Consider the following 13,594-nt stretch of genomic DNA (forward strand, 5'->3'; position numbering starts at 1 on the left):
GTCACCCTCACCTATTGCTCTTCCGAACTGCTCTTTAAATGGAAATTATCAACATTTTCTTAAGGAACAGGAGAGTTTTCTAACGAAAGCCATCATTTTCATCATAAACGAAACCGGCTTTACTAACATATAATAGACTATTCTTATAGACCTGCTGGAAGGACACCCTAGTCCCTTCGGGTCACAAGTCCCAATTTTGTATTCTATGTATGTACATATTTTTTTTGCTACTGTTTGTCTTTTTGTACATTGTCATGTTGTCACAATAAAAAAATTAAAATCTGAAATTATAAATTAAAACCAACTTTAACGTTAGTTGACACATTATATTAGCTGGGATAACTACAAAATTTGTGATAATTTTTTTTAATGTTTGACAAACATCATCAAAGAGTATTATACTCTTGGGAATCCTTGAGTATTGGACCCATAATATATATTATAATCTGAACATTTCTTGTCTTCTCTGTTATAAGGCACACCCCTGTGGATTAAGGTCGGGTTAATAATATGTACTTGAACAGGCCAGTCATCAAAACTTTCTGGCACTACAAATGTAATTAGTGCCCTATTATAAGTTCCATTGCAAATAAGATTTTCTCCTTGATATTTGTGACCTTTCGTTTTTTTGTTGAAAGAGTTTAAGAAAATCCTGTGTATCATATAATTACACAATGTTTTTGTTGAAGGCAAAAATATATCTACTAGACAGAACTTTAAATCCTGACAGCCGTCATTTCATCTGGTATATGTTTGCCATATAAATTGATTTTACACTTTAATTTGACGCTCAGTTTGGTTTTCATTATTTTTCCTTATAAACTGTATCGGGCATACCTCAAAAGTTTCCAACAGCTTGCCTCGCTCTTCTGGAGAAAGTTTGTCACTCTCTTGAAGAAACTTGAACAGAGGAGATGATTCTGTTAAGCCAATCTTTTCTTTGTTGTTTGCAAGGGCATGCAACAGGGCAATGGTCCCACAAGCATTCTTAATAGTCTGTTTCATATAAAATAACTTCTCCGGTATCTGAGATTTGTTCTCCGCCATTTCCTTTTCCTTCTTTTCAAAATACTCAGCTTGCTACAATTATACAAACATGCATATATATATTTCAGACTATATAAAAGAATTAAATCAATTATTCAAGATTGATCAAATGAATATATGGCGGTTTGCTCACCACACTCATCATATTAGTTTCTCAAGTTGTAATTAAAATTGTTATGAATGATTCATAAGAATTCAAGTTACTCATGATTGAAAGAAATGTTGAAGCAAAAACAAATATTTAATTTAAAAAAAATAGCTAAACAAATTCAGTACGCCCACACTAGAGAATATGCAAAGCTGCCACTCAAAAAATCAGAAAAGGTAGGACTGGGGGGGGGGGCTAGACAACATAATCATAGCATATAGCATAGTATAAATACAACGCCACAACAGGCGAAATGCCCAACGAGGTAGCTGAGAAAAAGATGGCCATAACAAATATGGATGTCATTATTCAAAAATACTGCAACCCAATTAAAAACACAATCACAAAAATTATAAACAATATATACACATGATACAATGCCCATAAAGAATATTATAGTTGTCTTATTCTAAGTATGGATAGCTTCTTGATTTACCCCAACATGTTTATCGTATTTCTTTTTTCTTTATCGTATTTCTGTCAATTGTGTTACAATTTACTACCTACGGGGGTAAGCTATTCCATTTATTAACAACCCTATTAGAGAAAAATTCCCCCCTGCGACACCATAATCTTGCATTGTCCCTTACCAATCGACACTAGTGTCCCCTTGTAAAAGCAATCGATTGGCGGTGTACTAAAAGTTCATGGTCCATCCTATCCATCCTGTTGAAAATTTTGAACACTTCGATCATATCTCCCCGACACCTGCGCTCATCCAATGTAAACGTTTAAAAAATGAAGTCTTTCTTCATAACTCAATCCCTGTGTGCCAATAAGGACACGCACAGCTCTTCTCTGCACCCCTTTAACCAAGTCTATGTCCCTCTGTAGGTATGGTCTCCAAAACCTTACAGCATACTCCAGTCCAGGAGAAACTAAACCTCGAAAAAGCAGAAGAATGACTTTAGGAGAACGCGAAGAGACTTTTTTGAAAATCAAACCAAGCATTCTATACAATGTTCAGGAAACTTGAGCCACTCATCAATGAGAATTCCCAAATCGGTGACCCTAATTACATCCGGAATAGCGACACCATTCCACTCGTACGAGAACCATGGGTTGTTCGAACCAAAGTGAGCGTCTATGCGCTTGTCAATGCTAAACGCCATGCTCCATTCATTTACCCATGCTATAATCCTGTTTAAGTTGCTCTGGAGCAACTCCCTATTGCTTTGATTCCCGATTACCTGCATTAGCTTCACGTCATCTGCGAATTTGCTATCAATCCCATGATACCCTGATCGAGTTATTCGATAAAAAGTGAAAAAGGTATGGGGCCAAGGCCCAGAGAATTCCCTGTTTACCATAACTCGTTGCGACCTATCTCTCAACCATGATTCTATCCAATTCAGCAAGTTGCCCCCCCCCCTATTCCAATCTCGTGTAAACGCTTCAAGAGTTCACCATGTTGGACCCGAACGAATGCCTTCTGGAAATCAAGGTAAACAACATCTACATTCTTGCCATTACCCACGACCGTCTTAAGAACACCATGGGCCCCCGGGCCAAGTGGTTTTTCTGAGGACCTACCAGGTAAATTACAGAAAATGCCAACCAAATCTCATTTTTGTGAGGCCCCTCTTCTCTCGTGGCCCAGGTAGGCCCATGCGTTAAGACGGCACTGCCATTATCCAAAGCCTGATCATACCTTTGATCATAGAAGCAAAGGAGGTTAGTTACACATGACTCTTCCTTACTGAACCCATGCTGATTATCCGCCAATACGTCTATCCACTTCACAAACTGCCTTTTGATGATAATCTCCAAAATTTTCTAGAGGGAGCTCGTCAAACTCACTTTACGATAATTGGACACAGCTTCTCTACTACCCTTCTTAAATATCAGAACAACATTAGCAAGTTTCCAATCCCTTGGGACGATACCCTCGGCAACACTACTCCTGTATATCTGTGCGACTGGCCCCAACAATTCATTAGCACATTCCCTTTGGACCCTGGGATAGATATCATCTGGTCCTGGTGCTTTGCTTGCACATACATTTCTTAGAAGATTTAGGACCTCCACGTCTTCCACTTGAATATCGCTGAGGATTTTATCACCCCATGCAACCCCCGTACATTGAATATAGTTATCTGCATTAAAAACCAATGCGAAAAAGTCATTGAAAGCATTACACATGCCTGCATTGCTCTCTAACCTAGACCCTCCTATCGAGAAGGGGCCAACTGTGCCCTTACATCCATTATTGACGTATCTAAAAAATGATTTAGAGTCAGAGCCTATGTTATCTGCCAACCTATATTCAACTTCCTTTTCACTATCCCAGGGTTCATACAAAATTTTCAAAATGAAAAGTAAAGAGTTTTTAAGGACTTTTTAAGGAGTTTCAAGCTGTTTTTAAGGAGTCATGGCAAACTTCATAACTTACAAGTTTTACAGCAAAAAAAGGGGTGGGGCACATATGAAATTTATTTTTAATTAGCAAACAAACTTTCCCTCTTCTCAAAAATATAGATGTAGAAGTGGTTCAAAAATTACAAGTTTTGATTTGTTACCCAGCATCATAAGAATTCATAAAATAATCAATCCACATGAATGCTTTCTGTTGTCACCAAAGTGTTCTAAAACCTTCAAGTATTAGTCAAAAATATAACTCATAACAGCATCACATAAATTCTAAAAATTCTAAAAGTGATATTCATTCCCCCTCCAATTATTCAAAATAAAAACCACAGCCGACAAAGATTTTTCTTACAAAATTATTTATATTTGCAGCAACTCTAGGCACACACACACACACTTCCAGCACAACTTCCTAGATATTTCCTGGAATTTTCGGCTACTGGTTCAGCGGAGTGATGTCGTTCTACGGGCAATCGATTTCCAACGCTGACCAGTTTGCGACATAGGCAGGAAAACACTTTCAGTAAAAAAAATCGCATTTTTAGAAGCAAAAGCGTATAATCGTATTAATTTACTAAATATCACAAAATCTTAACGGTTGGCAGGTATGCACAACCATTGGATGTTCCAATCCCATCCCCTGCTTTCACATTTCCTATTACAAAGGAAGAGAGTGTTTTTTTTCTCTTTTCTTCCTCTTTATATTCGGGGGAAGCTACCTCTTATTTTTCTAGGCAATGCTATTACCATGGGGAATGCCTATTCTAAGAAAGATCATCCCTTCAGAGAAAAAAAAAAGGACTTTTTCAGGTGTGGCTGCAAAAAGTAAGGAGTTATAAGGGCCCTTCCAGAGGGAAATGAAAAGTTAGGAGTTTGTAAGGATGTGCGAACCCTGTATCCCTTATCACTTTCTTCAATGCTCTTCTTTTATCAGTGAACAATGATAGGTCACCTCGTCCACTTTTATACTCTCTGAATGCTCTTTTCTTTTCAAGACAAAGCTACGCATGCTATCCCTGAATCATAGAGAGTGTGATGTACAAACACGCTTTTTTCAAAAAAAGGGTATGACGTCGTGCAAAACAGAGGGCAGCTTCTTACTAAATTCTTCCCATTGACCTACCACCCCTACTGTGATTCCAACCGGTCTTTGAAAACTTCCGCTAACCTTCCTCTCAAAACATCAAAGTTATTTCTCCGAAACAAGGAACCAGTCTTTTGTTATCAACCTTACCCGAGGAAAAGTTAGTGAAATCTGACGATACGATGATCACTGGATTTCCCCCACCGAAACATGTTCAACAAGATAATAAATAAAAAATCCCTCAAAATTTTATTTTTAAAAAATCATAGCATTATTTCAATATCCCATAAGACTGACTCGAGCCAAAGCAAAATGGCAGAAATGACTTGCTAAAAACAATTTGGCCAAAACTGTACTAGTAACCACAGATAATTCTTTTCCATCTTTTCTCACAATATGCATATATTACATTCTTTTTTCGGAGTCTTCCACAGGCCAGTCTGTCAACTCTCTTTGACAATGCACAGCAAATTATGAAAACATGTAGGTTTTTAAGAAGACACACTTTTGAGACCACATCCAAAAACACATGTGTAGATTACAAGGTCCAACATTTAAATGAGTCAAGAAGAAAGGGTTTTACAGCATTGTCATACCATTTTTAAAGGGATTTGTTTACATTTTAGTGTTCAATGCCAGTGTAATTGTTTTTGACAAATGAAGCATTTTCATTTCTAACTCTTTGCAGAGCATTGTAAATATCGTTTATGCCTCTGCACATGCTCTAAAAATACACAAGACAACCGAGTGCTATTAGGTAGCATAAGAATCCTCAAGCCTAGAATAGGTCTATGTATCCAACTGCTTTTTCATTCAAACTGTTATTTCACCAATACAGAAAATGTGGACTAATTTTGAATGATGAATGTTAGTTACTGTCTAAAAGACCACGAAGTAGTAAATACAAAATTATTTTTCCCATCCAGACAGAAGTTTTTAATGACTACTATACTTGTTGAACCCTCAAACTAAGCAAATGAAAAATTAATAAACCAAATGGTCCACATACACCCCACAAATAACCTTAAAAACTCAGAGTTGCCAACTTCTACGGATGGTCTGTAGTCCCTACGGATGGCCGCAATAAACTACGGAGCTATGGGTGACACTGTCAATACTATGGAAATCGAGTCTTTGAGTTTCTTGTGATGTTTTACTTATTTTTTTTAATTGCACTGACCTTTACGATAATGATGAAATTGTATACACATGTGAGAGAAGACAAACTTGGAGCCAATCTGTTTTGTCTGTGCGTGGATGGCAATCTGTAAAGCCATGTCTGAAGTGGCCACTCTACTCGATGTCCAAACACGTAAAAACCTGTTTTTTCATCAAAACTGCCCCATGCTGTGGGCTAAAAACCAGGTTTTTGAGTGGTTCAAAAGTGCAGTGGGTCTGAACCCAGCTTTATTTGCATAGTACATGGTCGAGCTTGTGTCAGAAAGAATGTTTCGTCGTAGATGCTGATGCGAAGAAAACGGGGATGGGGGGTCTGGGGTTACTGGACGTCTGTATATATATGGCTCACAAGGGGTGTATGCAGGTTAGGATTGTATTGAGTATTCATGACTTATTAAGGGACTCTCAACCTCGAAAAGTTGCTTCAGGAGGTGGGGAGGGGAACTCATGTGACTAGTGATTGTCCTAGTGATTGGTTCCTGTCATGATGCATGATGGGAGCGATCTCAGATAAATACCGAATACACAGTGAGATACAACACTGATTTATTTCTTCGAGACATTCGATTCTATCATATACACCATGTTGAGGCGTTCGTCAGGTGATTTCTCAACAATAGCGATGTATTGAATATGGAACATGCTTAGCATTATTTGGAACTCCATAGTTGCTCTATGGCTTGATTGATGGCTCACCCAGGTAACACCTCATATGATTCAATGTAATATTAGCTTTGTCGTCCTCGCCATGGGTTGTCTGGTAGCTTTTCTGGCTACCTCCAGATCTGTCTCGACATTAGCCTGACTTTGCTCTCAATACTGTGGTGGACCGGTAGCCTGAGTGGATGCCTTAATGTGTGAATCAATACAGTCCTGGTTTGGGTGTCTAACCGTTAGGCATGCAAAGGTCCGACCGACTGATATGAGTCATCTCTGGGATGTCTCCTAATCAACCTTGGTTCCGCTGAAGTTAGTACAGTGTTACGGAAGATGTGAACGAAATAAGTGTATTTCCTGTTGTCTCAGAAAATGGTAAGAATGTTCCAAATATTGTTCTAGTTAAATGTGATGTTGAGAAAACTATAACTTACTGTGATAATGTAGTATTGTAAAACTATGATAGAGATTTCAAATTTTAATACTCAACAGAATAGCCTAAATGTTTATTTTCAAAAGAACGATCTGGTTGTTTCATTGTTGTCATCTGTTCAATGAACTGGGAAATGCAAAAGGTAAGTTGCACCTATCCGTTAAGCGGTTCATGAGTTTCGCCATCTGCAATCATCTAGCAACTTCTAAAAATTCTGGAGAGTGGGAGAAAGGGTAAAATTTCCGGAGAGCTGACAGGTCTGTAAAGAAATACAAACTTTATGCCAAATATTTTACACACAGTAGACCACACTAATGAAAAATAGTAATAGTAATTTTAAAGAAAACTTACAGCTGCTCCTGAAGGAAACAATAACAGAAAACCAAGGACTGGTGATGGCAACAGTGCTAAAAGTTCATCATCTAGGCCATAAACATCACATACTGCCCAATTGGACGAGACTCCCAAAGTTTCCAAGTACTATAAAATGAAAAGCAATGTAATTTCATTAAATAGGTCTACTTAACTCCTGCAGATTTTGGAGGCTGATTGACTCGCCCACAAAAATATTGAAAACCCCTAGGTTCTAGTAACTTTCTTTACAGACTTTCATTAATATCCTTATACTCAATACAGCGACACCCAAACTACAACATTCTTAGAAATTTCATAAATCTCCCCTGCCAAATCCCAAACCCAATATATATATATTATATAAACTATATACAAGAGTAAATAGTATATATTTTGCTCTCCTTAGGACAAGAACTCGAAAATCTGGATGCTGAAGCAGGTCCATTAAACTTGTTTCTATTATTTTTATACAAGGTATTCAAAAATGCACAAAGATCTTGTTTATTTTAAAAACACACTTTCATAAGTTAAAAATAAATGCTGTTCACTTCAGGCTGAATGAATATAAACATTTTCTAAATTGATGTTCTTCAAATACAATAAATGAAAATTTTGTCTCTAAAGTAGTTTTCATTTGGCAACATTAATTGATGTTGGTATCTCGATTTAAACCACGTGATATTTTTTTAAATCACTGATTTAAAATCAGGTACTTTTGATGTTTCAAACAATTTTGAATAATATGATTTTTTCAACTTGTATGATGTAATACAAGTAAATAAGAGATTAAGTTTCATATTTTTTAGTTACTATACATTAATATTAATTTAAATAAATGTGAAAGATATTTGTTTTTTGAATGAAGAGTGAGGTTGATAGAACTCAGTTTTTCTCAGAATAATTAGAAGAATTTAGAGAGGTTTATAGGGTCTATTCCAAGAACTTTCCAATGGAGAAAGTAAAGTCGTTACAGAGAGTATTAACTGTATAGACAAATTTTTATCCCACCTAACCTTTTTTTCAGTGGCTCCTTTGATCATTGATCATTTTTGTTGCACCACAATCATTTTCTGCACCCAAGGCCTAATTAGACCAGGACCTACAATTTACTGCCGATTCCGAATGGCATCTTTTTTTACTCACAGAGAGGTTGGTGCACTAACTACTCAGTGTGGGACTCCCTGCAGTAACATTTTTCTGCCGTCATGTCCGGTTTGGCCAAATGGGATGCTCACTGTACTTTCAAACAGGACATTTTCAGCTACAGTTATCAGAAACCCAGAGTCCCCACATGTGACTGCATTTAGCATTTGTTTTTTAATTTTGTTTTTTCTATCAGCTTATAGCAATTTTAACTTCATGTCATATTTTCATGCATGGTAACAATACGGCGAGAATGTGATAAATACATTTTGGTTTTGCCACAATGTCCAAAACCTTAACACTCCTGATTTACTACTGCAAACAAATTCAAATGGTTGAAAGAAACAGCAATCAATCATTAATTTTTTTTATAAGTAATTTCTCATAGAGATGCGATAGTATCATGACGTCTTCCCACAGCACCGGCAATAACTAGTAGAGGGCAGTTGGGGGGTCTTGCACCCCAGGCAGATCAGGAAGGACACTGAGTTAACTGCTTTTCTGTTTAAAATAATGGCGGGTGGGGGGTAGGGAATAGACTGACTTCAGGTGACAGAGTAAATTTTCGTTTCTAGTTGCAGCTCTGATAGCAAGTTTTATAACTACCAGCCTGTTTAAATTCAATTTTATTCAAAAGTTGACAGTAAATCTTTACTCAAATATAATTAATATACATTTAAATATACTTCATTTTTTCAGTCATTAATGTAACTGAGTTATTAAGGCAGCACAATATCATACTACTTTTTTACAAATTGGAAAAGAAATTGAAGTTTGAGTTTTGACCACTTGGTAAAACTTAGTGGTTGAGCCTGGCCAAAGTTAATTTAGACCAGTCCGGTCCCCCCCCCCCTCCGGTTAAAACCAACTCAACCCCCCCCCCCCATCATAAAATAACTTTAATATAGGAGCCTTAGTGCAATATATATATATATATATAGTTCCCAACCTTTTTTCCTTCCCACATCCTCCAGAGCAATACAACTTATCTTCCCACACCCCCCACTTGGATGTTTTTATCTCACACCCCCAAAGCAGTTCTCGCACAGCAGTTCACGCACCCCTAGTTGAGAACCACTTGCGAGCTGATCTCCCCTTTAAAAAGTCTCACCACAGAGAGCAACAGACCTCCAAACAGAGCAAATATAACTCAATCATAACACATCACTCACTTCACTTCTGAAAGATAGATGGCAGCACTGAAAAATCAAAACACTGCATACACATTCAGATTCTTTGGTATACACACAGTTACACTTCCACAGGCACAGCTCACTAGGTAATAAATCGCCCATAGATAGCGATAGACCTGAATTGTGCTCAGTTTGAAAGGAAAGAAAAGTTGAGAACAACTGCCCTAGTCGCAGCAAAATCAAGGAATAAAATTAAATTTGATATAGGTGTTTCTGAGTATGGGCTAAAATATGAAAAGAGAAACAAAACCCTTGCTTTCACAGCCTACAGTTAGAGCAAGGTATGAAAAAAATTATGATTTTTTTTAAAAATCAAAAAAATGATTTTTTTCAAATTGTAAATCTGATTTTATTTAAATTATATTTTTTAATTAAAATTAACTGACTGTTCATTAACTAAAACCAATCTTGTTAATCATTAAGAATGCATGTTTTTATATTATCTGTTTTTTTCTCCTAATCACTCAAATTTAATTAAACATTAATGAATAAACTATAAACGAACTACAAACATAAAATACAAATGCCAAAAATCTATGTAACATGAAAGGTCGTTGAACCCAAATTACCTTCATGGCTTAACATTTTTTTTGTAGAAAAAAAGTGATTTTATTAATGAGCCCCCACGCAGCCACGGATGGGAGAGGGTGATAACCCTTTCCCTCCCCCAAGCCAAATGTGAATGATAATATTGCATTTAATAAATCCATTGAAAATTGCTTGTATCAATATTTTTGATCAAATAACAAATTCAAGAAAACTTGAACTAAAACAACGGTAAAAACACAGAAAACCACGACTGCCCTGGAAAATATTGACAAATCTATTGACAAGATTGTTTCTTTCACAATTAATGGATGTGTTTCCAACTTACATGATGTTACTTAATACAGTAGAAGCCTGTTTTTACAAATACCATTATAGCAAAAAAAATCTCGTTTCACACACACACGCACACACATCAAACCCTTTCCTATTCTTCCAGATAAGTTTACATAGAAACAATGCAAAAACCTGAAGTTCCTTTATAACGAAATGATTTCTCTGGTCTCTTGGAGTTCGTTATAACGGGATTTGACTGTACATAAGATACATAAACTGGCTGATTAAAGAGATATCAGTGTTTTAAGGAAGGAAGATTTATCTCTGCTCTGATGGGAACAAGATGAATATTCCTAACCAGTTTTATACTTGCTATATTAACGGGGAGAGTGACGTCTTTCTATATATATGTTACTTAATAGTTTACACATTTTTCTTTCAGAGATTTTATGAGTTTTGTTAAAAAACTAGAAAACTCAAAATTTTAATATGAAAAATAAAGTTGAAATCCCAATGATATTTATGTTGGGACAACATCTACCATTATTTTGAATCAGCAATTACAGCATGGAATTGAAGGCTTTATACAAAAAATAATTCCTCTGTTTATTAATCAAGGGAACCCTGGTACCACATTGTAATGCATTGAAAATATTTAGTGCAGTTGAACTAAGAGTGATGAGTTCAACTCCCTACATTTCCCTGCAATTTTTTCCCATGCATAAAATCTAGAAATAGAACAATTTTCTTTCTGCACTGTATGTAAGGATTAAGTTCAATTTCATATTTTTACCCCGAAGATCTATACTTCTTTCAGTCACAAACTTTACCACATATCAGTAACATGCATACCAGGTTACTTTAATATCGTTGAAGTTATGCAAAGAAAAAACAAAATTTAAATTGTGATTTAAATCAAGCTGATTCAAATTGCCATACCCTGAGTAAGGACAATAAAATTTCAAAGGATTCAAATGGCAACACTCACTTTTATACATTTTATCATTTTACAATGCATAAAAATGAGTGTTGCCATTTTAAACATTATAAATTTATTTTTGCCGCCACTAGGACTTATATATCTGCAAAGATATTTTACAACCACCCAGTAAGTAGCTATTGAGGGTTTTTCCATCTAATTGGGCACTGTGCATGCGCCAGTGGGTGTAGCCTTGAGCATCCAATGATCATTCACCACTTGATAACTTACATTGGGACCACTTCCAGAGCGCTTAATGACTCAAAATTTAGTTAAAGTTTCGAACAGCTACAGCAGGGGAAGCTTTTGAAAGAGTGGCGCGCGCGCGCACCCCGAGCATCACAGGCCATTAATTTCATTCTTTAAATGGATTTGATACCAATTTAATACCATTGAATATTTTTAATTTTTGAAATGAATTTAAGAAATTAGAAAAGAAAAATTTTCAGAAGATTTAATAAAAAAAATTCCATAAAATACAGTTCATATGGTCAAGGTTTAGCAGCACTTTTTATGGAGACAGCTCTGTATTCTTCTTTGGCTGCTTTCCATCGTGTGCCATATGAGATACCCTTTGGTAATATAAATACCAAAGAAGGGAGAAAGGGTGATAGCTAGCCAAGTTATTATGCTCATTTCGGCTGCGCCAAAAACACACCATGAAGATTGATGCTGCTCCATCTACTTTTTTTAAAATCTATCTTTTAAATGTTGTATCTTCTAAATTAGAATATATTCAGGGGCGAGAAGGAACAAAATCCATTTCAAGACAGTTTTGGAACAGCAAAATATAGGATTCTGAGCAGATATTTATAAATTGGAGAGAGAGAGAGCAGCGAAATTAACTTACAAAAATATTTTCTTTAAACCCTACCCCTTTTCAAAATAGAACTGCACTGGCTTTTGTTATCAAACATCTTTTCATCAGCTTGTTTTTGGTGTTTCAGGCTTTTGACACCTTGTTAGAAGAAGCGGCTGTCATAAAAATTTTCACACCAGTCTATTTAAGATGACACTTTTTGCTTATTGAGGGCACTATTGCAGCAGGATGGCGAAAGATGTTAATTTTGGCGCAGTGCGACACAGCGTTGCCACCCGTTTATTTGAAAATATATTTTTCTATAACTATCATTGAAATTTATACACCTTTTAAATTAGTGTATAATATTCAGGCGTCCAGACTTTTTTTAAATTGCTGTTTTTGTGAAAAGTATCATTAATTTTGCAGGAAGTGGAACAATCTAGTTAATCTACACAAAAGAAATGAAATTCCAAATTTATGGTTTCATTAATTTTTATTTTGTGATAGATTCGTTTTTTTAGACCCGGAATTTTGAGAAGGGTTCGAAAAACGAGCCCAAATTTTAGCTGGGCGTACACCCGATATTTGAAGAGTATGAATTTTCACAATTTGCAAAATCATTGCCGATGGCAAGTGCTAAATTTAAACTATTTTCAATGTTGTTAAGACATCAGTAAGCTCACTGCGCAAACTACTGAACTAAATGTTGTGTTGATAGAGCATTATTTTTGTACGCATAGTTATACAGACAATGTGAAAAATAATTTGATAAAGCAAAAATAAAAGCTTTCAATGCAGTGCAATACTTTACCAATTGTGTAAATAGTACATGTAGTCAGGACCAAAACTAGAGGATTGGGCAGAGAGAGCGATTGCCCCAGACAGAAAAATTTAGGGGGAGCAGCAAGTTTTAGGGGAAAAACAAAGAACACCATTACATAAAGTTATAATATTTTATATTGGTGGGGGTGGAAAAATCATGTTTGCCCAGGGGAACAAAAATCTTAGTTACGGCCCTGCATGTGCTTGACATTTCATCACCGATAGACGGCGTCATATTTTTGGAAATCTGCACGCCCCCCCCCCAAATATACGGCCACGAGCCGCCACTGAGCTATAACATGATCCCTTTTGGCAATTTTGTTCTTTAGCAAGAAAAACGGCAAAAGCATGTTGAGAAGTCTCCAAGTGTGAAACGGTCATTCAAGTCTGGGTATCGCATGCCCATAAATTTTAATGCAACAATAAATACAAACAAGCGATGAAAAAAATGTATTTTGTATATGTATTGTGAAAATTTCATTTCAATCACAAATTCAAACTGCTCCTTATTCGTGTATGTCAAAGTGAAGTCGACATTGTCAAAAAAAATGTTTACTTATCCGA

General features: G+C 36.1%; 1 protein-coding gene across 1 annotated transcript in view; it reads right to left on the reverse strand.

Annotated features, from left to right (window-relative positions):
- Nucleotides 1-13,594, reverse strand: part of LOC149069454 (ubiquitin carboxyl-terminal hydrolase isozyme L3-like) — a 115,385-nt gene that overhangs the window by 101,445 nt on the left and 346 nt on the right. The window contains exons 3-4 of the mRNA XM_089249450.1: nucleotides 7,267-7,395; nucleotides 838-1,080 (exon numbers count right to left, since the gene is read on the reverse strand). Coding sequence (XP_089105576.1) covers nucleotides 838-1,080; nucleotides 7,267-7,395 — 372 coding nt within the window. The remainder of the gene's footprint in view (nucleotides 1-837; nucleotides 1,081-7,266; nucleotides 7,396-13,594) is intronic.

Source organism: Pholcus phalangioides, unplaced genomic scaffold, assembly GCF_987345545.1.
Source record: "Pholcus phalangioides strain wild (caught in Gottingen) unplaced genomic scaffold, Ppha-v1.0 ptg000022l_1, whole genome shotgun sequence".
Lineage (NCBI taxonomy): Eukaryota > Metazoa > Arthropoda > Arachnida > Araneae > Pholcidae > Pholcus > Pholcus phalangioides.